The sequence below is a fragment of the Hypanus sabinus genome, chromosome 27 (genome assembly GCF_030144855.1).
Source record: "Hypanus sabinus isolate sHypSab1 chromosome 27, sHypSab1.hap1, whole genome shotgun sequence".
In the NCBI taxonomy this organism is placed as follows: domain Eukaryota; kingdom Metazoa; phylum Chordata; class Chondrichthyes; order Myliobatiformes; family Dasyatidae; genus Hypanus; species Hypanus sabinus.
This window is the reverse complement of record NC_082732.1, coordinates 36,195,415-36,219,988: the sequence shown is the minus strand read 5'-3', so window position 1 is coordinate 36,219,988 and position 24,574 is coordinate 36,195,415. Positions and strand designations below refer to the sequence as shown.

Here is a 24,574-nt window from a genome sequence, read left to right as displayed (position 1 = left end):
TTGTGAAAGTACAGGGTAAAACGAATGCAGCAAAATACAGGGAAATCCTGTAGGAAAAGCTGCTGCAGTCTGCAGGAGAACTGCAACTTAGGAGAAGAATTGTTTTCAGCAAGACAATGACCTGAAACATAAAGCCAAAGCTACACCGGAAAGGCGTGAAAAGAACAAATTGAATGTCCTGGAGTGGCCAAGTCAGAGTCCAGAACACAATCCAATTGAGAATTTAAGGCTGGTACTTCAAAAAAAGTGTTCACTCACAATCCTCCTGCAATCTGACAGAGCTTGAGCAGTTTTGTAAAGAAGAATGGGGAAAAATGCAATGTCCAGATATGTAAAGCTGATAGAGACCAATCCACACAGACTCAAAGCTGCAGTTGCTGCCAAAGGAGTATCCACTAAATACTGACTTGAACGGGGTGAATACTTACGCAATTATTTTGTGCTTTATATTTGTAATTAATTTAGGTCATTTTGTAGAGATCTGTTTTCATTTTGACACAAAAGAGTCTTCTTCTGTTGATCAGTGTAAAATAGCCAAATTAAGTCCACTGAGGTTCAATGTTGTAAAAACATGAAAACTTCCAAGGGGGGCGGGGGATGAATACTTTTTATAGACACTGTAGATATGATTCCCCAATCCAGGCAGCATTGTGATGAACCTCTTCTGGACCTTCTCCAAATCTTCCACATACTTCCTGTAATGTGGGATTCAGAATTCCACACTATATTCCAAATATGGCCTCACAAAAGTTTTTTTATATGTGCAACATGACTTTATGACTGTTGTGCTCGATGCCTTGATTAAGGCAAGCGTGCCATATGGCCTTCTTTACCATCCTATCTACCTGCGTGGTCATTTTCTGGGACCTGTGGACTTCCACCTCAATATCCATCTATTGGTAATTGATCTTAAATATCCTGCCTTTTACTGCATACTTTCCCCCTTTCAATTGACGTACATTTTAGGGACAGCTTCTTCCCCTTGGCCATTAAATTTATGAATGGTTGATGAATACATGAACGCTACCTCACTGTTTGTTCTCTTGATATACTATTTATTTAGTTTTTGTATACTCTTATGGTAATTTATAGTATTTTTTATGTATTGCACTGTACTGTTGCCACAAGACAACATATTTCAAGACATGCCAATGTTACAAATATGATTCTGACCTCCCAAAGTGCAATGCCTGAGAATTGCTTGGATTAAACTCCATCTGCCATTTTTTTCCAGCTGATCTATATCTTATTGCACTATCCACTATTCCCCCATTTTTATGTCAGCCATTTAAATTGATTATAATGTGAAAGGAATGGACTTATCTTATCAGATTTAACTAAGAATGATTGAGAAATTGACAAGAAAAAGGCAAACAGAATGCTAGACCAATACAGTCAGAAGCAGAAAATAACATAAAATGACAAATGATAATCTGGTTCATGTGCATGTCTTTTTCTTACATGTTGACCCAACACACCACAACAATGTAAATATAGATGGTGAATAACATCCATCTTTGTGATCCTTGAGACACGACATATTGGTGAATATGGAAGTGTTAGAGAAATTGATATTCTGTACCTGCTTTCAGAGAGGAAAACACAGAATATTCCCAGTAATAGTGATGAATGTTGGTCTGGGTGAATAGGGAGCTGAAATAGATTAATGAAACATAGCAGTGGAGAAATTAATGACACTGATAACCAGCAAATCATTAGGATCTGATGACCTACGTTCCACATATTAAAGAGTTGTCTATAGATGTAGTGGGTGCACTGGTTATCACACAGACCAGGTAGCACAGAATGAGTCAATCAGGAAATGTTAGAATCTGTTAAAAGGAAATGGTAACAGGAAGGAGTAATAGGACAGGATTGACTCTCACGCAACAGATCAGCTAATTCTGAGGATCAGAATCAGGTTTATTATCACTGACGTACATCGTGAAATTTGTTGTTATGCGGCTGCTTAAAATCTATAGCAATTCCTATTTCAATATTTCAACATCTGCAATTTTTGCTTTCTGAGTGATTTGTTAAGCAGGTTGCAGTATGAGTTCATGGGAGAATATGGCCAGGATAAGTAAATGGGTGACATATGGTAGATGGAATATTAAGTTCTTTATCCACTTTGACTAATAATGGCAGAATGTTGTGCTTGTGGGGCTCTTGTGGGATTGTACCTGGATGTTGTGTACACATCTGGTGTCTTGGCCTAAAGACGGACATATTTTTGATAGAGGAGGACAAGAAGAATTCCTGGGATAAGGAATTGTCTCATAAGGAAAGATTAACCGGATCATATTATTGTAGACTCTACAACCCAACCTTTTTTATGCCATGGACCCCGATGATTAACTGAGGGGCCCATGGATGCTTGGTTGGGAAACCTTGTTCTGGAGTTTAGAAGAAGCATGAGAGATGATCACACAACACTTCAAAAATTCTTAGTGGGATTAACAGGAATAATATTTTCCCTTGCTGGGATTATCTGGAACATGGGGTCACAGTCTCGGAGTAAGAGCACAGCTACTTTGAGAGGCTCACCAGCTGTGCGTGTTTAAGACCAAGCGTGATATATTTTTAGATTTTCAGGGATATGAGCTAATTACAAGAGAGAGGTTTTGAGCTACAAGATCTTTTTGAATGGTGGCACAGACACAAGGGATTTAGCAGCCAAATCCTGATTTAGTCTTCTGTCTAACTTCAGACAGAAAGCAGTATACTTTAATTCACCGTGGATCTCATAAATGTTTTTGTATTTACAGAGCTGGGACTTCAAGTTAAACAGGGTTGTGCTTACACTCGCAATACGATATGTGAGCCCAGGGAGGGGTATTATTGTGTTGACGGCTGTCAGATAGCCAGAAAGTACACAGCATGCCCGCCTGGTGAAGGAGTTAAAGAGAAAGGTAGGTTGATGGAGTGCCGTTACTAAGTGCTGTGTCCTGGGCAGGACAGGGGAAATTGAAATCACTGGCACCGACTGGAGTTTGCTCTGAGGATGGCTGCCTGAGGCCCCCTACTGGCAACGGCAGCTTGCTGTTAGTTCTTTGAGTGTAACTGGAATGGTCTTTGGATTTGTATTTTAAGAAGCTAATTCATCCCACTTCCCATTTTACCCACTATTGGCCAGTCTTGAGTTTTAGCCACCGAGCCTGAGGCCTCAGTCGATCAGAGTTGACCATGGATATTGTGTCCTAGCTGTCTAGGTATACAAGCCTGGGCAGTACAACATGGAGAGCAAGCTGTTGTCCATGTAGCAAGCTCCCCATCTCCATGCATCTGATGAATCTAAAGGAACGGCAGAGACTGATACAGTTTGGTACCAGCAGCATCACAGGAGTTGCCAGTCAGCATTGAACTTAATATTGGACTGCCCTAAGTGCTCCAGCTCTGGATTTACTCCCGAAGCCTTCCCCATGAGTGGGTATGGTCACAAAGCAGTGGAAGCTTGAGATCAGAGTTTTCCTTCTCCTACATGAGCTGCCAGTCTCGGCTGACTAGCCCCATCTGCTCTAAGCGACTGGATTTAAATTGCCTATAACCTGCCTTTGCACCTTCTGTTAGTAGAAACAGTTCTGCTAGTTTTAGTAACTAAATCACATGTGAAGGCCAGGGGCTAGACTTGGTTTTCAGAGGCTTTTTGGTTCACACACCATTGGGAGCATTTAATAGGTAGTAGGAGTTTGTCCCCATTACCACCCCTGGCTATAACAACCTTAGGGAACCAACCTTCAGCCTCTATTGCCCATCTTATTGCATGACTGCGTGCTCCTGACCACAGAAAGTCTGAGGTTCTGCTCCAGTTCTTTGTTAAACAGCTTGATGTAAGACCATAAGACATAAGAGGTAAGAGCAGAATTAGGCCATTTGGCCGAGTGGGTCTGCTCCACTATTCCATCATGGTTGATTTATTATCCCATTCTCCTGCCTTCTCCCTGTAGCTTTCAATGCCCTTACTAAACAAAGACCTGTCAAATATCACATTAAATATACCCAATGACGGCCTCCAGAGACATCTGTGACAATGAATTCCATGGATTCACCACCCTCTGGCTAAAGACATTCCTCCTCATCCCTGATATCATTATTATTTTGGTATTGCTTTATCTGGCCTCTTCTCTTGCTGCTTTTCCAAAGTCTGAGCAAATACTGCAGCTGACAGAGGCCCACACACTAATCCACCATGAGGAAAGGAATACATGATAATTTATTCCTCTCCTGTGCTGCTCGGAGTTGGGAGTGTTACTTGTACAGTGGTGTGGCCGAGAAGCATGGGTATTTTTCTAAACCCTAGTAATTGACTGAAGGTATTTGTGGATGTTAAAACAGGTTCAAAAATTCTGTTCTTAAACACTGAGAACTACTCAGTGAAATGGATTCTTTGATATTTTCAACATGCTGCAGGTGACAACTGTTGAAAGTGGAATTGCACATTTATTTAACTATTTGAAGAGGAGTGTGGAAAGAAGTAACAAGATCTCTCTGACACTGGTATTACAGCTTTATAAATTACCCACAATAACATTGATCGTGTGTTTCAGGAACACCTTTCAAAGATACTGTGTGTGAGAAATGTCCTGACGGAACATTTTCAAGCGAAGCTTCAACAACTGAAGAGTGTAAGAGCTGGACAGTGTAAGTACTTTAAACTCCATGGTGTCCGTGTCCAGAAAGTACCACCTCTTGTTGATTTTTCTCAATACCTCCTTTCTTTTAGCCCCAAACCACCAGGGAAGAGGCGACACAGTGACCATGCCAGGACCACTAGACTCAAGAACAGTTACTTCCCCCAAGCTGTCAGTCTGAACAACACCTCCCCCCACAATTAACCCAACCCACCACTCCCCACACTACTACATACACATCACCCAGCATCACCTTATGTACATTTAATCAGTCTGTGTGTGTAACAGTTACTTGTACATTGTGTTTTATAGGATTGCTTTTATATTTATATTTATTGTGTTTTTATTTCTTTATTATGTTCTTTAAGAACATAAGACGTAAGAGGAGAATTAGGTAAGTTGGTCTATCAAGTCTGCTCTTCCAGTCAGTCATGGCTGATTTATTATCCCCTGCAACCCAATTCTCCTCAAAACCTACCACATGACCATAAGGCATTGGGGCAGAATTTATGCCTATTGTTTTTCTTTCAAGCTACTTCGAATCTGGAGTAACAATCATTTCTTTCTCCTTTCACAAACGAGAAAATCTGCAGAGGCTGGAACTCTAGGCAACACACAAAATGCTGGAGAAACTCAGCAGGCCAGGTAGCATCTATAGGAAAGAGTATACGCGATGTTTCAGGCCGAGACCCTTCAGCAGGACTGGAGAAAAAAAGACCTCCTTCACATTTGTGCACTAAAGAATGACAATAAACCATTTTTATTTATTTACTGAAGTACAGTGTGGACTAGACCCTTCTGGCCCTTTGAGCTGTGCTGCCCAACAGTTTCCTATTTAATCCTAGCCTAATCATGGGACAACTTGTAATGACCAATGAACCTACCAACTGATACATCTTTGGACTGTGGGAAGAAACCAGAGCACTCGGAGGAAACCTCCGCAGTCACGGGAAGGTCATACAAACTCCTAACTGTCACTCAGGAATTGATCTCAAATTGCCCCAACCCCAATCATGAATCTTTCACAATCTGCCTTTCAGAAACAATTAATCACTTGCACTAATGTACTGTTAACAAGTTAGAACCTGGTTGAAAACACTCTTCTATGTTTCTCACTTCTTTAATTAGAGGGAATTAAAGAAACTGCCTGGCCCTTTGATGTACATTTGAAAAGTATTTCCCTCCTTTTGCCTTGTCCTGGGTGGGAGATCTTTCAGTGAATTGTCTCATTGTCTGGATCTTCCTTTCTGTACTCCAAATGTAGGTCTCTCATTTCAGGAATAACTGGGAGCTTTTGCACTTAGGCAGCAATTCCCAGGTGAAAAAAATTAGCAGACTCATTTAATTTGGAGAGTGTGGAGTTCCTTATAGGTCTGCAAAAGATGAGAAGTACTTTTCTTCATCCTTATGTAACCACACTACAGAAACAATGCTGATCTGTCTTTGTACTAATTGTGTTCATTCCAGTAAACCCTGTGTGGAATGTGCTTAATTGATGTTTTTTATTGTAAATGTGGTGTCTCTGATGCTTCGTTCCTGTGATGCTGTTGCAAGTAAGTTTTACATTGTACTTGTCATCGACAAGTGGCCACTTTATTCCAGTACCTCTTTGCCTAATGACGACACCACTGAGTGTATGGTCGTGGTTTTCTGCGGCTCTACCCTAGCTACTTCGGTTGGATGTGTTGATTATTAAGCGATGCTCCCCTGCACATCACTGTAGTAAAGCATGGTTAATTGAGTTTCTGTCAGCGTGAACCAGTCTGGCCTTTCTCCTCTCATCTCTCACAAGATGTTTTTTGCCCACAGGACTGCCACTCAGTGGATTTTTTTTGTTTTTCACACTATTCTCTGTGAACTCTAGAGACTGATTTGCATAAAAATCCCAAGAGATTGACAGTTTCTGAGATGTTCAAATCACCCCGCCTGATACCAACAATCACTCCATGGTGAAAGTCACTTGGGTGACATTTCTTCATCATCCTTCCCCATTCTGAGGTTTGGTCTGAATGGCAACTGAACCTCTTGACCATGTCTGCTTGCTTTTAGGCATTCAGTTGCTGCCATATGATTGGCTGATTAGATATTTGAATTAAGGAGCAGGTGTACAGATGCAGTTCAAAGTTCAAAGTAAAATTTATTGTAAGAGTACATATATGTCTCCACATACAACCCCGAAATTCTTTTGTGGGCATACTGAGCAAATCTACAGACTGTAACTGTAACTAACTGTAAACATCAGGAACTGTTAACAAAGTGTGCAAATGTAGATATAAATAAGTAACAATAAATAATGCACATGATGTAACAAGAGAAAAGAGTCCTTAACTGAGTGTAACTATCCTCTTCTGTCCAAGACCCTGATGGTTGAGGGGTGGTAACTGTTGTTGAACTTTGTGGTGTGAGCCTTGAGGCTCTTATACTTTCTGCCTGGATGGTGAGGATCTTTGATGGTGGATGCTGCTTTTCTATGACAACGTTTCATGTGGATGTGCTGAATTGTTGGGAGGGTTTTACTTGTGATGTACTGGGCCGAGTCCTCTACCTTTTGTAGGATTTTCCACTCAATGGCATTGGTATTCCCATACCAGGCTGGACTTCAGCCAGTCAGCACACTTTCCACCACACATCTGTAGAAGTTCACCAAGGTTTTTGATGACACGCTGAAACTCTGCAGACTCCTGAGGAAGAAGAGGCTGTGTCATGCTTTCTTTGCAGTTGTATTTATATGAAGGTGTACCGAATAAAGTAGCCACTGAGTGTACGTATGTTTCAGTTCAGGTGACGAATTTCCACTTTAGGTATTTCTGAAAAAAAACCTAAAAATGATAACATACGTAAATCGTACATTCTCTGCATAACTCAAGTATAATCATAGTTTACGTATAATCCAAAATTACAAAAAATCCTTAAGTATATTTTTACAAACACAATCTACAGCAATAAAAAAGTGTTGAATTGTTGAGCAACACACAAAATGCTGGAGGAACTCAGCAGATCAGGCAGCATCTATGAAGGGGAATAAACAGTCGATATTTCGGGAACGAGATCCTTCATCTGGACGAGGAAGGAATGGGGCAGAAGTCAGAATACAAAGGTGGGAGGGGGGAGTATGATGAAAGAAGCTGGGGGATGATAGGTGGAAGAAGTAAAGGGCTGAAGGAGAAGGAATCTAATAGGAGAGGACAATGGATCATTGAAGAAAGGGGAAGCGTAGGGAACCACCTTCCCCCTCGCCTGATCTCAACTATCATTTGCTAACATGTACTCCTGCCCTCCCCGACCTTCTTCTTTTGGCTTCTGCCCACTTCATTTGCAGTCTGGATGAAGGGTCTGGGCTCAAAATATCAACTGTTTATTCCCTGCCTGACGCACTGAGTTCCTGCAGCATTTTGCTGAATATTTTCAACATCTGCAGATTCATGTGCATGTGCAGATTCATAGTATCTATCGGCGGACAAAAGTTTGTTTCAGTAGATCACAGCGAGGTAGCTGCTCTGCTACTTAGAAACATTGAGCCCGAATGAGGCTGTCTGCAAATATTTTAGCACCGGGTTCCCCACGAACATTCAGTGTGCTAGACAGGTTTAGAGGCAGTGCTCCAGGCCAGTAGTGACGGCACTTCCTGCCGGCTGCCCGAGGCCAAGCAGTGATCCCCGGCGTGAGGGTGTCACTGCGTTTAGGCGACTGATGACCTTGAGTGCGTTCAAGTTCAACAGTGGGCTGACAGGGAATGAGGAAAGCTGCAGCTGACTCATATTGTTTCCTCCCGGCCCAGCGGTTGGGGATCACTGAATTACACAGTGTAGTGCGGGGGGCGGGGAGCTACACGCATGCGCACCGGGCGGAAAGAATGGAACTAAACCCTCGCAACCCGGAAACAATCTCTCAACAGTATTTATGTATTTATTTTTCTTTTTTTTCTTGGGATCTACTGGGAAAGTCTCAAAGATTGACTAGTCGATCACGATCGATGGGTTGGTGACCACTACTGTAGATCATTGGCTGTTGAAATTTTTTCTGATTGACTGGGATTTCAATAACAGATAATCGTAACATTTATCGTAATTAAACTTAGAGCAACTATTGCAGGTGCTTGTATGGATACATGTTTTTTATGTCTTCCCCAGATGTGAAATGCCCAAATTTAAACAAGTTGAACCAGGGAGCGCTGAAACTGACCGTAAATGTGAAAAAGTGTCCGTGTCCAACAGGATAGTTTTTGTTTCTGTTGCGGTCGTTATCTTGCTTGTAATTCCTGGTATCGTGGTACTTGTTTTGTGGAAGAAACACAAATGTAAAACAGGTATGTGAATGAACTACTGTGCGCATAGAACATAGAATATTACAGCATAGTACAGGCCCTTCAGCCCATGATGTGTCGACCTTTTAACCTACTCTAAGATCAATCTAACTCTTCCCTTCTACATAGCTCTTGTTTTTTTTCAGATTCTGATTCCAATTTACTTCTTTATTTATCACATGTACATTGAAACATACAGTGAAATGCATGTTTGTGTTAACAACTGACACACCCAAGGGTGTGCTGGGGTCAGCCTGCAAGTGTCGCCACACATTCCAAGGCCAGCACAGCTTGCCCGCCACCATCAGCACAACAGCAACATCACACACTCTACAGAGCAACACAAGCAGAAACAACTACCGAACAAAATAAGACAACAACAGCCAAACAAGCCGCTTTCCCAACCTCCCACTCATAATACAAACAGGCCTCCAACCCCAGGACAGGTCAGCTCCTGGCCTCCAGATCTTGGTTTGGCTCTGGTCTCTCAAACACACAGATATCAGACTCCCAATCTCCAAACTCCCAGACTCGCAGACATCAGGCCTCAACCTTCAATCTCTGGCCAGCACTCACTGTCTGCTTGCTGACCTCTGGACTTCGATCTTCAGCTTCAGCCTCCAGACCACTGACCTCTTGATATCAACCCCAGGACTTGATAATCACAAGTTTGACCTTTGGGACTCAACGGACCCAATTTCCGTGATTGTTGACTTTCGATCACATACGTTCGGAGGTGGAGGTGGGGGTGGGGGAATGATGAAAGGTTCACCAGCCCTCATAACTCCCTGCCCATACATGCTTCCAACTTGAAATTTAGCAACTTGGGTATTAGTACCTGTCGAACCTGATCTGACCCAACCTCTGGATCACTGACTTTTGACCATAGAGCGTTCCAACCTAAACTCGGAAAACCGGCTCATGCCCCTGACTCTTCATTCTCCCTCATCCCTACTGAACCTGTAAACCCCAACACTATCTACAAACTCACCCTCTGCTGAAATCCTCAGTCACCTCTTTGCTACTTAAACAACTGTCTGTTCCACTGCCCTACTTGCTGATTACCAGTAGCTGCTGCTACAAGTGCTCTTCAGCTTTTAAATATTAGTACAGTATTCATTTTCCAAGTCCTTCCTTGGCCTTGGACAACTGCTATTCCTTCCCTTCAACCTTATACAATCTTGCAATCTCAAAATTCCTGATATCTCTGAACTTAGCATCCACCAGTCCTCTAATCTCTGGAATTTCCTCCTGGAATCTTTCTTTTTTTGACGTTCTCCAACAAATTTACCTCTGTGATCCTGCTGATATATGTGATTTATTATTACAAATATCAGTGCCATAGTTTGTCACTGATTCTATTGTATTTCTTTGTTCCACTGTGAATGACTGCAAGAAAATGAATCTCAGGTTAGTATAGATGTACTATGATAATAAATTTACTTTGAACTCACTGTCTTAATTTGCCAGTATTTTTGTCAACACCCCTATTAAATTCTTCAGAATATCATTCCCAGTACATTCATTGGGATAGCATTCCTGCTCTGATTCATCAGCCTTTAATTTTGATTCATATGGAGAAAAGGAGTAGGATGAGATGGAAATGTTGTGCACAAGCCCCATACCAAGAAGAACATGGAGAGAATCCATGAAGGTGACCACCCATCAATCTTAACAGCACTGGCTTTTTAGGCCTGTTGGGCCCTGCTACTCTGGTTCTGCGTTCAGACTTCAAACATTGCATACTGTGGAAACCTCACAAATATTTTGTATATCACAGTATTAATGTGATCAGAACATAGCTGTCCATTTTTAAATGGGTCCCATTGGGCGGTGGTAGAATCATCCATCAAACTGACATGAGCCAAACATAACCGTTGTGATGGCAACCGTTGATGAGGTCACTTTGGTAAAACAACCTCCCACACACTGTTCTCGTAGATTAACACTAGAATGTGATTTGCGACTTAAACTTTCATTAATTTCTTTTTAAAATATGGCAAAACAAAGTAGAAATATGATAAATCAATTTGAATTTACTTAAATCTTATATCCGTCCCACAAAATGAGGGAGTAAAAATCTTTGCATAATGACTGTTGCAATGTACAGACATGAACTTATAAGTCTAATGGCTTGTAGAATGAAGCTGTCCCGTAACCTGTTGGCCCTGGCTTTAATGCTGCAGTAGCGTTTGTCGGACGGAAGCAACTGAAACAGTTTATGGTTGGGGTGACTGGTGTCGCCAATGAAATTCCCAGCCTTCTTTAAGTACCTGCTGCTGTAAGTGTCCTCAGTGGAGGGAAGTTTGCACCCATAGATGCGCTGGGCTGTCCGTACCACTCTCTGCAGTGCCCAGCGATCGAGGTTGGCGCAGTTCCCAGATACAGCCAGTCAGGATACTCTCAATGGTGCCCCTGTTGAAGGTCTTGAGGATTTGATTACCCATGCCAAACTTCTTCATTCATCTGAGGTGAAAGAGACGCTATTGTGCTTTTTTTTTGCCACACAGCAGTGTGTACAGTCCAGGTGAGATCTTCAGTGATGTGTATACTGAGGAGCTTGAAACTACTCACTCTCTCAACTATAGTCCCATTGATATTGATCAGGGCGAGCCTGTCTCCGTTCCTCCTGTAATCCACAATCAGCTATTTTGTTCTTTGGACATTGAGGGACAGGTTGTTATCTTGGCACCATTGTGTCAGGGTGTTATCCTCTCCTCTGTTGGCTGTCTCATCACTACTAGAAATAATTTCACAGTACTTCTTGTGTTTTTGTTTTTGATAGGTAACCAGAACATTCAAAGCCCCAGGGTAAGTACATGATATCTCTCCAATATTTAAAAGGCACGTGTATTAAATTGTAATGACTGCAGAATTAAAATTGACATCAACCCCGCAGGCTGAAACAACCTCATCTGCCAATCCAGCAGACCTCTTCAAAGTAAGGGCACCCTTTTCATCTAGGACTGCCCTCATTTCATTATCGGGAACACCTTTAGAAGTTTCCACTTCTTCAAACAGTTCTGCCAAACCAGACAGATCATCCATGTCCAACCCTGGACCTTTTAACCGCATTATCTGTTTCTCATCTTTATTTCGTGCCTCTAGAACTTTTCTCCTCGCTAAGGGCAGGTCTACCTCCTCTCCCTTACTTTCTTTCACTTTACTACCCTTAGTTTTACCACCCTCTAGGCCCTCGTTGTACAGGGTCGGTAAAAACGTTTCGGCCAACTCGACACTGGCCGGATTTAAACTGCTCTCATTCTCAGCTGCCTTTCTCGACAGGCAGCGAGTGATCGCGCATGCGGGATAGATCTTTGAAACTAGGGGCGGAGTCTCCACCGGCTGTCTGGTCAGCGTCATTGCTGACCAAACCTTACCACCGGCTAAATCATTACCCAAAAGGAAGTCCACGTCAGTTCTCGGGAATTCTGATCACACACCTATTTCAACTGTTCCAGAGACTAGCTCGCAATTCATAATGATCTTATGCAAGAGAACCATTTCCGTCCTTTTTCCTATTCCTTTCACAGCTACCATTCCCGTCTTGTGACCAAAATCTAGTACCTTACTGCTAATCAATGACAGTTCAGCGCCCATGTCTATCCAGATCCGTACTGGACCTTGTGTATCTCCCTCTCTCATAGACACGGTTCCGTTTGACATACAAGTCTCAGACCCTTCTCGTACTCTGTCTACCCGGGGATTTCTTGTCGATTTACTTATTACCATGGCACATCCGATAGGGACCGCTGCTTTCCCTTTTCCTGTCTCCTTCCTCGGAGCAAAGCACCTAGATGCAATATGTCCCCCCTTTCCATAATTAAAACAGGTCAAGCCCGGAAATCTCTGGCCATCTTGCCTCTCCTCCCCAACCTTACCACTAACTCCCGGCGGGACCTCTGCCTCAGCCGGCGGACTTTCTCTATCGTTCCCACGGTCTCTCTGGGAACTTTTATTCGAGGAAAACTTTGTCTTGGTGGTTAGGGCATATTCATCTGCGAACCTAGCTAATTCGGAGATGGACTTATTCGGCTTCTCATTTAAATCCGTCGGGATATCCTCCGAAACACCGCTTTTAAATTCCTCAATCAGAATTAACTCCCTGAGATGCCAAAAATCCTCTCCCACTATTTCTGCGGTGCACCAACGATCCAAGAGCACACCCTTCTCATAGGCAAACTCGGTATACGTCTGATTCCACCCTTTCTTTAAATTTCTGAACTTTTGTCTATACGCCTCAGGTACCAATTCGTAAATCCAGAGAATGGCCTCCTTTACTTCGGCATAATTCTCTGCTTCTCCCTCCTCCATGGACAACGCCGCATATGCTCGTTGTGCCTTCCCTTTTAACACACTTTGTAACAATGCCACCCACTGCTCTTTGGGTCACTTCTGACTCACTGCCACCTTTTCAAAAAGCAAGAAATAACTATCAACATCCGTCTCCTCGAACGGAGGTACTAACCTCAACTCCCGACTAACATTAAACCGCTCCTCTCGGTCTGACCCTTGATCGCTTCGCTCTTGCCTTAACTTCTCCATCTCCAAGTCAAATTTCCTCTGTTTTTCTGCCTCCTCATACTCTCTCTCCTTCTCGGCTCTTTCCTTTTCTTTCTCAGCTCTCTCCCTCTCTTTTTCATCTACTTCCAACTGTTTTAACTGAATTTCATGCGCTCTTTGCTTCTCAGCTCGGTCCTGCTCTTTTTTCACCTCTAACCCCTTTAGCTGGAGCTCATGCTCCCATTTGTCGGCTCTTTCCTTTTCTTTCTCAGCTCTGTCTTTCTCCTTCTCAGCTGCTTCCATCTGCTTTACTTTAATTTCATGTTCCAACCTTAATTTCTCCAACTCTAACTGAGCAATCCCACTAGCTGGTACCTTTTCAGGGATATTTTCCAATACCTCAGCTGCAAACACATTCTTCTCAATATAATACTGAGTTCTGGCCCTTCGCACCTCCCGCTTTTTCATTGACAACCTCACCTCTGCGAGGTTTAACCCCTTCGCCACATTTATCAAGTCTGATTTGGCCTCTAGCGCCTCCAGAGTCGGGTTTTCTATAAATTCACCCACGTCCATCTTTGCTGGTTTCCCGTCTGGCCACCCGCGTAACCAGATCCAAGTTTGGACTTACAAGCCCGATTCACTGGCCTCCCAATTTGGTGTCAAATCCTGAGACGAGAACCCCAATTGTTACGTACCCCGTAACTGGGTCGCTTACCAGCAAAGATATAGAGGTCTGTTGGTCTGATGGTACTATTTTTAACAGTATTTATTGATAAAAATGCACAAAAATAATATCAATGCAACCATACAGATAATATACATCGTCAATACTAAATCTAAAAGCACGGGTATAATAATAATCAATAAGAAATAGCTCTATCATTGTCTAGGGGATAATGTATTGTCCGATGAAAATATAAAAGTCACTCAAGTTCATTCAAGCTGCAGCTTTTGGTTGGAGAGAGAGAGACGGATTAAAACTTGCCCATTCCTTTTATGATGTCAATCCTTCGAGAGTCGTTGGGGGCTGATTTCTACTTTGTTGCTGGCTAAAGCCGTTCCTCTGTGGCAAGGCCCACCAATTCCGAGGCAAATGGAAAAGGACGCATGTGGCTTTCCACCGGCTTTCGCTATTACGCTGTTACAGGATTTCTAGCGTTTCTTCTGGTGCGTCTGAGGGGCTGTTCCCACAGACCCCCTTTTATCCCCACTCACGGGGTCTCAGCTGTCAATCAGGGTGGAATGATGCCATCCCCCCCCAACCAGCCCACGTTGCCCGAGGGCTTCCACGAAGCATAGTATTCAATAGACAATTCCGTCTCCAAGAGACAATGGCCATTTCCCGTAACTTTGTATCACCGAGGGGCCAAACATTCCAAACATCTCTCTCTCATTTCCTGAGTCTCCTGACCTGAATTAATAGCGATCTTGCGATTCTCAAAAAGGAAGGGGCACAGGCGTAACAACATCATAATATAAAGACTGCAATTTAATTTAACTAATGTCCTGTTATGTCTTCCATGCACATTATTTTTATCTTCAAACAATGCATAATTTCACCAGTTGCAAAGCATGTTTAATGGTAATATCAGCTGATGGCATCTGAAGCGTTAAGTGTTTAAGTACAGAGGTTACTAATAAGGCCTTGAAACAAAGGGAAGAATTAGGCCATTCAGCCCATTGAGTCTGCTTCACTATTCACCATGGTTGACTTATTTTCCATCTCATTGGAAGATTGTGAGTAGTTTTGGTCCCCAAATCTCAGAAAACATCCAGGAATGTAAGTGTTAAAATGTGAGGCTAATTTGTTGACGCTGGTCCTGTGCTTATTGGGGTTTAGAAGAATGAGGGGAGATCTCATTGAAGCCTACTGAATATTGAAAGGCCCAGATATAGTGGATGTGGAGAGGATATTTCCTATACTGTAATTGGGGAGTCTAAGACCAGAGGGCATAGCCGCAGAACAGTGGGACATCCCTTTAACAGAGATGCAGAGAAATTTCTGTGACCAGACGGTAATCTGTAGAGGCAAGTCATTGGGGATATTTAAAATGAAGGTTGATAGGTTCTTGATTAGTAAGGACGTCAAATGTTATAGAGAGAAGGCAGGAGAATGGGGTTGAGAGGGAAAATAAATAGCCATGATCCAAGGCTTGATGGACATAGGAAATTCTGTTCCTGTGTCCTATGGTGTTATAGAAACTAGTTGAGATGATGTGATGTGTCTGTTGTGGAGGGGAGGAGTAATCACGTGGTGTAATGTTGGGGAGTCAGTGCTGCACAGTGTGGTTGGCAGAACCAGGGATGATGAGGAAGAGTATGGATGATAAGACAGGATGCTTTCAGGTAAGATGTCACTGGTGATATTGATTGATAGATATTTCTGTTTTGGGCTGGTGAAGTCCCAGATAAACATGATGAGAATGTGGAATGTGGGACAACATTGGGAGTCTAATGTGAAGATGGAGAGTGACATGGAAGGTGGTTTGAGAAGATCATGGACATTGTTTCAACTGTCAGTTGCTTCAGGAGGGTTTACTAATGGAGCAATAATAAATATTACTGTAATTGAAGCTGATTTAACAATGATATCCATGAAGGAACATTTTTCATAGTTCAGCTGACAGAGGAAAGCAGAGATGTTACCAGCCAATGGGCCTGTAGTTAACTGAAGGTGAAATGATGAGAGTTCTGCCCATGCTGGGAACCACAGAGTCCTTGTGCTCTTTATGATAATGACGAGAGTCAGTGTAGGACATCATAAGGGAACTATCATGTTATATTCATTCTCATAGACAGAGTGACAAAACAGTGACAAATAAAATGACACTTAAAAAAATGTGATTTTCTAAACCGGTGATTATAATAATTTGTTTACCTCTGCAGAATCACAATGGAGATGTGAAGCTGAATGAGCCTCCCACAGATGAGGAAAAGGCTCTCAGAGACGGGGAAAGGGCAGAGTAAAGTGGAGGAAGTGAGTACATTTAAGCAACCTCTCATATTTTTCACACAGCACATTTGGTTTTTTTTTGCAGGTTTCATATTGTATCTGGCTCATGTCAGCTTGTAGTGGCTGTAGTAAGTCTGTATCTTAACTGAAATTTTCACATACAAGGAAGCAATCTTTGACCAACTGGTCTACTGGAGAAGGAAATGCTAAGAACATTACTCAGCTCTTTATACCTTTGAGGAATATGAAATATATTCCTCAATAATTTGCCCACCATTTATTTTTTATTGCCAATGTCATCATTCAGATTCAGTTTATTGTCATTTAGAAACCACAAATGCAATGCAGTTAAAAAATGAGACAATGTTCCTCCAGAATGATATCACAAAAGCATATGACAAAACAGACTATACCAGAAAATCCACATAGCAATTGGCAATCCCCAATCTAGAGTCCGGAGAGGCTGCTGCGTATTAATATCGCACTACCGTTTTAGCGCGTTCCCCGGAAAGGAGCTCCAAATCCACCAGACAAAACTAGACCATAAACTAAAGCTACAAGACCTGCACAAAACCACATAGTTACAACATATAGTTACAACAGTGCAAACAATAGTATAATTGATAAAAAAAACAGACCATGGGCACAGTAAAAATAGTCCAAAGATGTTAAAGGACTATAAGTTCAAAAGAAATCACCACACAGTTTCTTTGCTGGATTCTGCATTTATCCCAATTTTCAGGTCTACCTATAATTTTCGCTTCCTTGTGCGTTTCTTCCTCCAACTTAATATTCTCCTGAACATTGTTGGTCAGTCATATTCCATTTAGCTCTTCCTTAGGATCTGTCCTCCTTATTGGGAACATTATAATGTGCATGTTATGCATCAGCTCAATATTATGAACATGCACAAAACTCATGGGACAACCGGAGAAAGGATTGTCCAAAGCTGTGCAGATTGAAGTCCATCGGAGTCAACATTGGTGAATGTAATTGGTTCACCAGACTAATAAAACAGAAAATGTTGGAAAACTCTGCTGGTGAACAATAACTGTGTAAAGAGAGACAGTTAATGTGTTTATGAGAAACTGTTAACACTTCATCAACATGTTAATACACTCAAAATGCTGGAGGAACTCAGCAGGTCCAACAGCATATGTGGAAATGAATAAACCCAGGATACAATCTCCACTCAAAATGTTGACAGTTTGTCTATTTACATAGATGCTCCCTGACCTGGTGAAATCCTCTAGTATTTTGTGTGAGTTTCTCTGGATTTTCAGCATCTGCAGAATCTCGTGTGTTACCAACATGTTAACCCTGTATCCATGGATGCTGCTATCTGCCAAGTGTTTCTCGCAATTTGTGCTTTTGTTTCTAGATATTCAGTGTCTGCATTTTGTTTTATTTTGGACATTATGTTTATTTAAAGCTTCAGATATGAATCCACAGTTTGACATTACTTTTTCAGAATATTCACAGTATCTGACATATGACATTTATTTGCAGATTACCAGAAATAACCTGAAATGGACTATAATTCCGATCGAACCTCCAAGAGGGCTCAAATCTTTCATTCTCTGTGAAAAATCCTGACTTCACTAAATAGACACAATCCATTGTGCACCAAACTTGAAATTATAAATAATCAGCTTCACCAGTCACAAATGTGTAAGCACTCACGTGAACCAAGATCGTTTATTGTAAGTGAGTGTCAGGAAGTATTTCGAAGGACATGTAAAAAGGAAGGAGATGCTTTTGATGTTTCCTGGTACATGTGACAACTAAAGCTAATAACTGTCAGGGTCCTGAAGAAATACCGGTTTAATACCACCCAAAAACCCCCCAGGGAAGCTCAAATCACAGTTTATGCACATCAAAGATGATCTGGGACTCAGGACAATTGCCGTTTACAGGATTCCTTGTGAATGTGGAGCAATGTATATTGGCCAGATGGGACACATGGTGGAAACCCACATCAACGAGCATAGAAGGTGTATCCGTTTGGGTTATCTGGAGAAATTGACGGTAGCAGATCATTATGTTCACTATAAGATTGAGTCAGACACAAAACTACTATGCCATGCCAATGGCTTTTGGGATGATTTGGTGAGAGAAGCCATTGAGATAAAGCTAGAGGAAAAGAATTTCAGCAAAGACAAATGTCTCCCTCAAAGTAAGAACTGGAATTTGATTGTAAGCAGGGTGGGACAGCAGAAAACTGATTGGATAGGACTAACCAATCAGGGATGGAATACAGTTTGTTACGAGCCTGCGGTCATACTGTGAGTGTTACTTTAAGAGCAGCTGAGTGAGGTGGGACTATGACGTCAGTCACAGGCTGCTGGGGATGTGGAACCTGTGGAATACTTCGTATTTACCATTTCTCTACATTACAGCGTGGATTACAAATACAGTTGACCTTCCTTATCCGTGGGGGATTGGCTCCAGGATCCCCTGCGGATACCAAAATTTGCAGATGCTCAAGTCCCTCATTTAACATGTATTAGTGCGGTGGTCTTTAGGACCCAGTGGAACCCCAGACTTTATTTCACATTTCTCCATGCGGTGAACATTAGGACCTGGAGGTGCAGCTCTGAATCCGCAGTGTTTCTGTTCACGAAAATAATCATTATCGCGATTGAAAATAAGATGAAAGTAATAAAGCGGTCGGAAAGAGGTGATACGCCATCAGTCATTGGAAAAGCGTTGGGCTACAGTTGGTCGACAATCAGAGCAATTTTAATGGAGCATGTGAAAGGCCCTGCCCCGATGAAAGCTACAATTATTAATAAGCAACACAGTGGTTAAATTATTGAAATACGTATGTTTCTTAAGTGTTTTATATGCATAGAAAGGTAAAATTTGTACTATATACTAAGAAAAACGTTTAACTAATTGATGCTAAATAACACCAGATTTACCTGTTCTGATTTCAAATCCGACTTAAAGACTGACTCAGCAATGGAACTCATTCATAGCCTGGGGACTGCCTGTATTTTTAAGTCATTTCTAGATTATAATACCTAATACAATGTAAATGCTATGTAAATAGTTGTTATACTGTATTTTTTTGGGGAATAATGACAAGAAAAAATAATCTGTATGCTCAAGCAATGAGTGCTGGAGAGAGAACTTCTGGGTTTTCCCGATGCACGGTTGGTTGAATCCACACATACGGAATCTGCGCATAAGGAGGGCCGACTGTATCTCTCCCATCGTTTATTACGTGGATCACTGAACTTTTCTAATTTACCATTTTAAGACTTCCTGAGCTTGGTGGTTATACATACACTATTAAATTTTGTTTATCTCATTTAAGTTTCTATATACTGTGCATATACTACTAAAGGTAGTGGTTTTAACATTAAAACCTGTCTCAGTGTATAATCTATTGCTGCTGGTACGTAACAAGGTCTAGACGTACACAGGCATCATTCCTGATGAAGATGGCAGAGTTTGTCATCGAAACATCAGTTATAATTGAACCCTGTACCTGGCCAGAAGCCCGAGAAGAGTTTATTCGTGTCATTGTAGTTATTGAAAGTGTATTGATTCACCAGCTGTTTATATTTGTACGTATGATTACAAAAACTCAATATGCTTTGAGTTCACCACAGAATGTCTCTCTGGTGTTTCCCACTCCATGTCCCTTCCCTTCCCTTCCCAACCGTGGTTCCCCTCTCCCCACTCCCTTCTCACTCATTCCACAGCAGAGACCCACATCAGAATCAGGTTTATCATATGTCAAGAATATTTTTGCAGCAGTACAGTGCAATACATGAAATTATTACAGTGCCATGCAAAAGTCTTAGGCACTCTGCATACATTTGCTTAAGAATTTTTTTGTAGTACTGTACATTCACATTGCTCCTTTGAAGGGAGTCCTCCCCTCCTGAATCTGAGATGAACACTTGGAAAGAAAAAGTTAAATTTGATTCCTCCTTGGTCATTCTCAAATGTGCAATGCAAAATGGGTGTTTGTAAGCCAAAATGGTGTTAGTTTAGAATGTGGAAATGTTTTGAGAAAGTACAAGGAACCAGTCCACAGCAGTGTTTAGTGTGAGCACTCGTCTGTAACACATTATCCCAGTAGATAATGGTGGAAAATATGTTTGTCTGGGAAGGGGGAGAAGATCCTGCAAGTGCAAATATGATCTGGCACTTTCCCTTGCATTAGAGTAAGGGATCTTGAAGGATATAAAAAGGGGCAATTTTGTTGTGCTAGTGGGAATATTAAGGTGGGTTGTGAGTTATTCGAAGAGCTGGGTATAGAGACAAGGACAACAAGAGGGAGAGAGAGGGAGACAAAAAGTCATTGGACACCTGTAGTGCTTTCTATCACTACATTGTGTGGTTTGGATCAGTGATTGGTTTTGTCTTTTTTACAACTTTATTAATCATTAATAATTGCCAATAGGTCAACTTTTTAATACATTGTTCATTACATGACATAGAAGCTCTATTTTTACAAAATAACAAAGGCTGAAAATGTAGCACAAATTTATTTTATGATATAAATATAGATAATATGTAACATTGAGCATTGAACCATTGTGTAGAATAGATGTGAAATGGAAGATTAATGTAGGACTCCATCAACAGGAAGGAAAATTAAATACTAATTACACTGGACAACGAAGATATTGCTTCCTCAATACTTTATTATGCATCTTTTGGATTTTGGGTTGCCAATCTTGAACCACAAAGTTTCCCTATCATGCACCATTTTCTTAAAAATCGACTATATTTATCATTTCAATTCATAATTCGTCAGAATAACTGATGCCAACAGTAAGGAAGGCATCACTTGTTGGTCCACAAATTAAACAGGTCACCAATGACAGGCAATTTGAAGAATGTCTAGTGGGACCGGAGAAAGTCGCCTGGAATGCTTTCAAGCATGTTGAAAATTTCCTTGGCCACTACCGAGCACCAGATTGTGCAACTGGCTGACAATATGCTTCAAGCACACAAAACCATGAGTGTAACATGTCACTCAATTCGTTTTTGCATTTGCATTTAGACTTCTTCCTTGCAAATCTTGTTCCAGTCAGTAATGAGCATGGGGAAGGGTTTCACTGGGACGTTGCAGTCATGGGGGATAAAGAGTATCAGGGCAACTGGAATCCATCAATGCTGGCTGATTATTGTTGGACACTTCAGCAAGAAACCTCAGACACTGAGTACCAATGCAAATAGTCAATAAAATGTTTTTAGTTGAGTCGAACTATTGCAAAGTGCTCAGCAATAAAACACATTATATTCAATAAATGCTAGTTTCTTGTTTAGCCAATTCCCACATGATACAAGTGATCTGAAATTGTTTTCAGCTTCAAGCAGTCAATCATAAACAAAATTAAAATAACAATTCTGAAGAAGTAACACTTCCAAAGAAACGTGTTGTCCAGCTGAAACTGAGAGGTCCTCCAAGAAAACAATGTGCTCCGAGCATACAAAGAGTGCTTGGGATTACACGAAGCAAATGCTTTGATAGCATCAGTTAACACTTAACATCACATTCCATTTTCTGTTTTGATGTCAATTGCTCTGCAACTTTCTGCAGTTTTATTGCATTTAGATAATGCCCTTTTATTTTGTTCCACCTTGCAAAATGAACAAGGTCACTTTTCCTAATTATACTGCCTTTCACAATTTATCTATAAACTCTAACTATCCTTATTGCATATGATTCCTTAATTAATCCAATCTAATGAATAAAGTCTTTTTAATATCAACCAGGTTCAGTCTCAGAGCCTCATTTCAGCCGTCACAGCACGTGATTGCAGGGGAAAGAACCAGGAGAAGAGGGGACATTTGGTGGAGATTGAAGAGTGAATCAGGGAGTCACAGAGTAAACAGCCCCTTTGGAATTCTGAAGGAGGAGATGAAGGTGTATCTGATGGTTACAACATGTGGAAAGTGGTGGGATTACAGACCATTATCCATTGAATGTAAAGGGTCAGCAGTGCTTCTGATGGGCTGCCCTTAAGCAGAAGTCACCCACAGACTGATCAGTGGACCTGAAACCTGGACTGAATGTTTTAATCTGTGGAAATAAGGTTAGTTGTGTTATTTCATTGTATGTTGACTGTACTTCTTCCTATTGACTGCTGGATATTGTTCCCACCTTCACTCAGCTCAGTCTCTACAAAACTTCAGTGACTGCATCCTAGTTCACAACATCTCATTCACCCTCTGTCAGTAGGTATCCATCTAGTATCTACAGTGCTCTGCCATTGTCTTAGGTACATCTAGGGTGCCTAAGACTTCAGCACAACACTGAATTTGTCGACGTGGAGCAGAAGATGTGTTTGTTCATCTGGCAGGAGCAAATATGATGGGAATGGTGATGGTGTTGTGCTGCAGGAGGGGTGTGGGACACGTGGCAGAGAAGGACTGCTGGGGTGGAGGATGGTACGGGTGCAGGTGTACCCAGCCCTGAGAAATCACGCAAGGTCATTTGTTTCTAAACAATTAGTTTATTGATTATTAAAGAATATCTTTATGGTATTTCCTGCTACCTCTCCTCTCCCTTCCCCTTTCCCCAACCATGATTCCCCTCTGCTTGCCTGTGCAATATATAAAATTGCCACAGTATTAGGCAAATATTTCAGGCACTCTAGCTATATATATGCACCTTACACCTTTGCACAGTATGTTCAGCAGTGATAGAAAGTTTGTGAACCCTTAAGAATTCTTTCTGTTTCTGAATAAATATGATCTAAAATGTGATCAGATCTTCACTTAAGTCCTAATGCTAGATAACGTGAACCCACTTAAGTAAATAACACAAAATCATTAGACTTGTTCATTTATTTATTGAGAAAAATGATCCAATATTACATGTATTTGTTGGAAAAAGTATGCGAACCTTTGCTTTCAGTAACTAGTGTGACCTCCTTGTACAACAATAACTTCAAACATTTCCAGTTACTGTTGATCAGCCTGCACATCAGCTTGGAGGAATTTTAGACCATTGCTCCATACAAAGCAGTTTCAGTTTATCAAAATTTCTGGGATACCTTAGTGAAATCCCTCTTCAGGTCATGCCACAGCATCTCAATTGGGTTAAGATCTGGACCCTGACTTGGCATTTCACAACATGAATTTTCTTCTCTTCAAACCATTCTATTGTTGATTTACTCTAGTGTTTTGAATCATTGTTTTGTTGCAATATCCAACTTCTATTGAGCTTTAGGTGACAGGCCACTACCCTGACATTCTCCTGTAAAATGTCTTGATACACTTTTGAATTCATTCTTCCCTCAACGATCACAAGCTGACCAGTCCCTGAGGCACGATGCTCCTTCCACCATGCTTCACAGTTGTTAAGAGGTTTTGGTATTGACATGCAGTATCCGTTTTCCAACAAGCATAGAGTGTGCACTTCTGCCAAATAGTTCAACTTTTGTCTCAGCTGTCCACAGATTATTGTCCCAGAAGCATTAAGGAACATCCAGGTGGTCTTTGCAAACTTGAGATGTGCAGTAGTGTTTTTTTTTGGGAGAGCAGTGGTTTCCTCCATGGTGTTCTTCCATGAATACTGTTCTTGTTCAGTGTTTTTCTTGTAGTGGTCACATGAACAGAGTTTAGCAAGTTGTAGAGATTTCTGCAGATCTTTTGCTGTTACCCTTGTGTTCTGTTTAACCTCCTTCACCATCGCACATTGTGCTCTTGTGATCTTTGCAGGATGCCCACACCGAGGGAGAGTAGCAACGGCACTGAACTTTCTCCGTTTGGAGACAATTTCTCTTACTGTGGACTGATGACACTCAGGTCTTTAGAAATGCTTTTGTAGCCTTTTCCAGCTTCATTCATCTCTACAATACTTCTTCTAAGGTCCTCTGAAAGTTGTTTTGAGTGAGGCATGGTGCACATAAAGAAATCTTTCTTGAGAAGTCCAGCATCTGCCAGTAACCTGACTTTGTGTGTCTTTTATTTTTAAATAGGGCAGGTCACCTCTACAACCCACACCTCCAATCTCATCTCATTGATTGGAACACCTGACTCCAAATAGCTTTGTAGAAGGCTTTAACCCAGAGATCACATACTTTTCTGAACCTAGACTGTCATTGTTTAAATGGTGTGCTCAGTATAATGAGAAGATGTAGAATTGTTTGTGTATTATTAGTTTAGGCAGTTTGTGTTTGTCTTTTACAGTGACTTAGATGAAGATCA

General features: G+C 41.4%; 1 protein-coding gene across 1 annotated transcript in view; it reads left to right on the top strand.

Moving 5' to 3' along the window:
* The window catches only part of LOC132382220 (tumor necrosis factor receptor superfamily member 14-like), a 72,311-nt gene extending 51,280 nt beyond the window's left edge, over positions 1-21,031 (top strand). Inside the window, exons 10-15 of the mRNA XM_059952226.1 lie at positions 2,769-2,912; positions 4,548-4,641; positions 8,762-8,937; positions 11,720-11,745; positions 16,327-16,417; positions 17,903-21,031. Of these exons, the coding sequence (XP_059808209.1) occupies positions 2,769-2,912; positions 4,548-4,641; positions 8,762-8,937; positions 11,720-11,745; positions 16,327-16,407 (521 nt within the window). The 3' untranslated portion in view covers positions 16,408-16,417; positions 17,903-21,031. The remainder of the gene's footprint in view (positions 1-2,768; positions 2,913-4,547; positions 4,642-8,761; positions 8,938-11,719; positions 11,746-16,326; positions 16,418-17,902) is intronic.
* Positions 21,032-24,574: the final 3,543 nt, after the last annotated feature.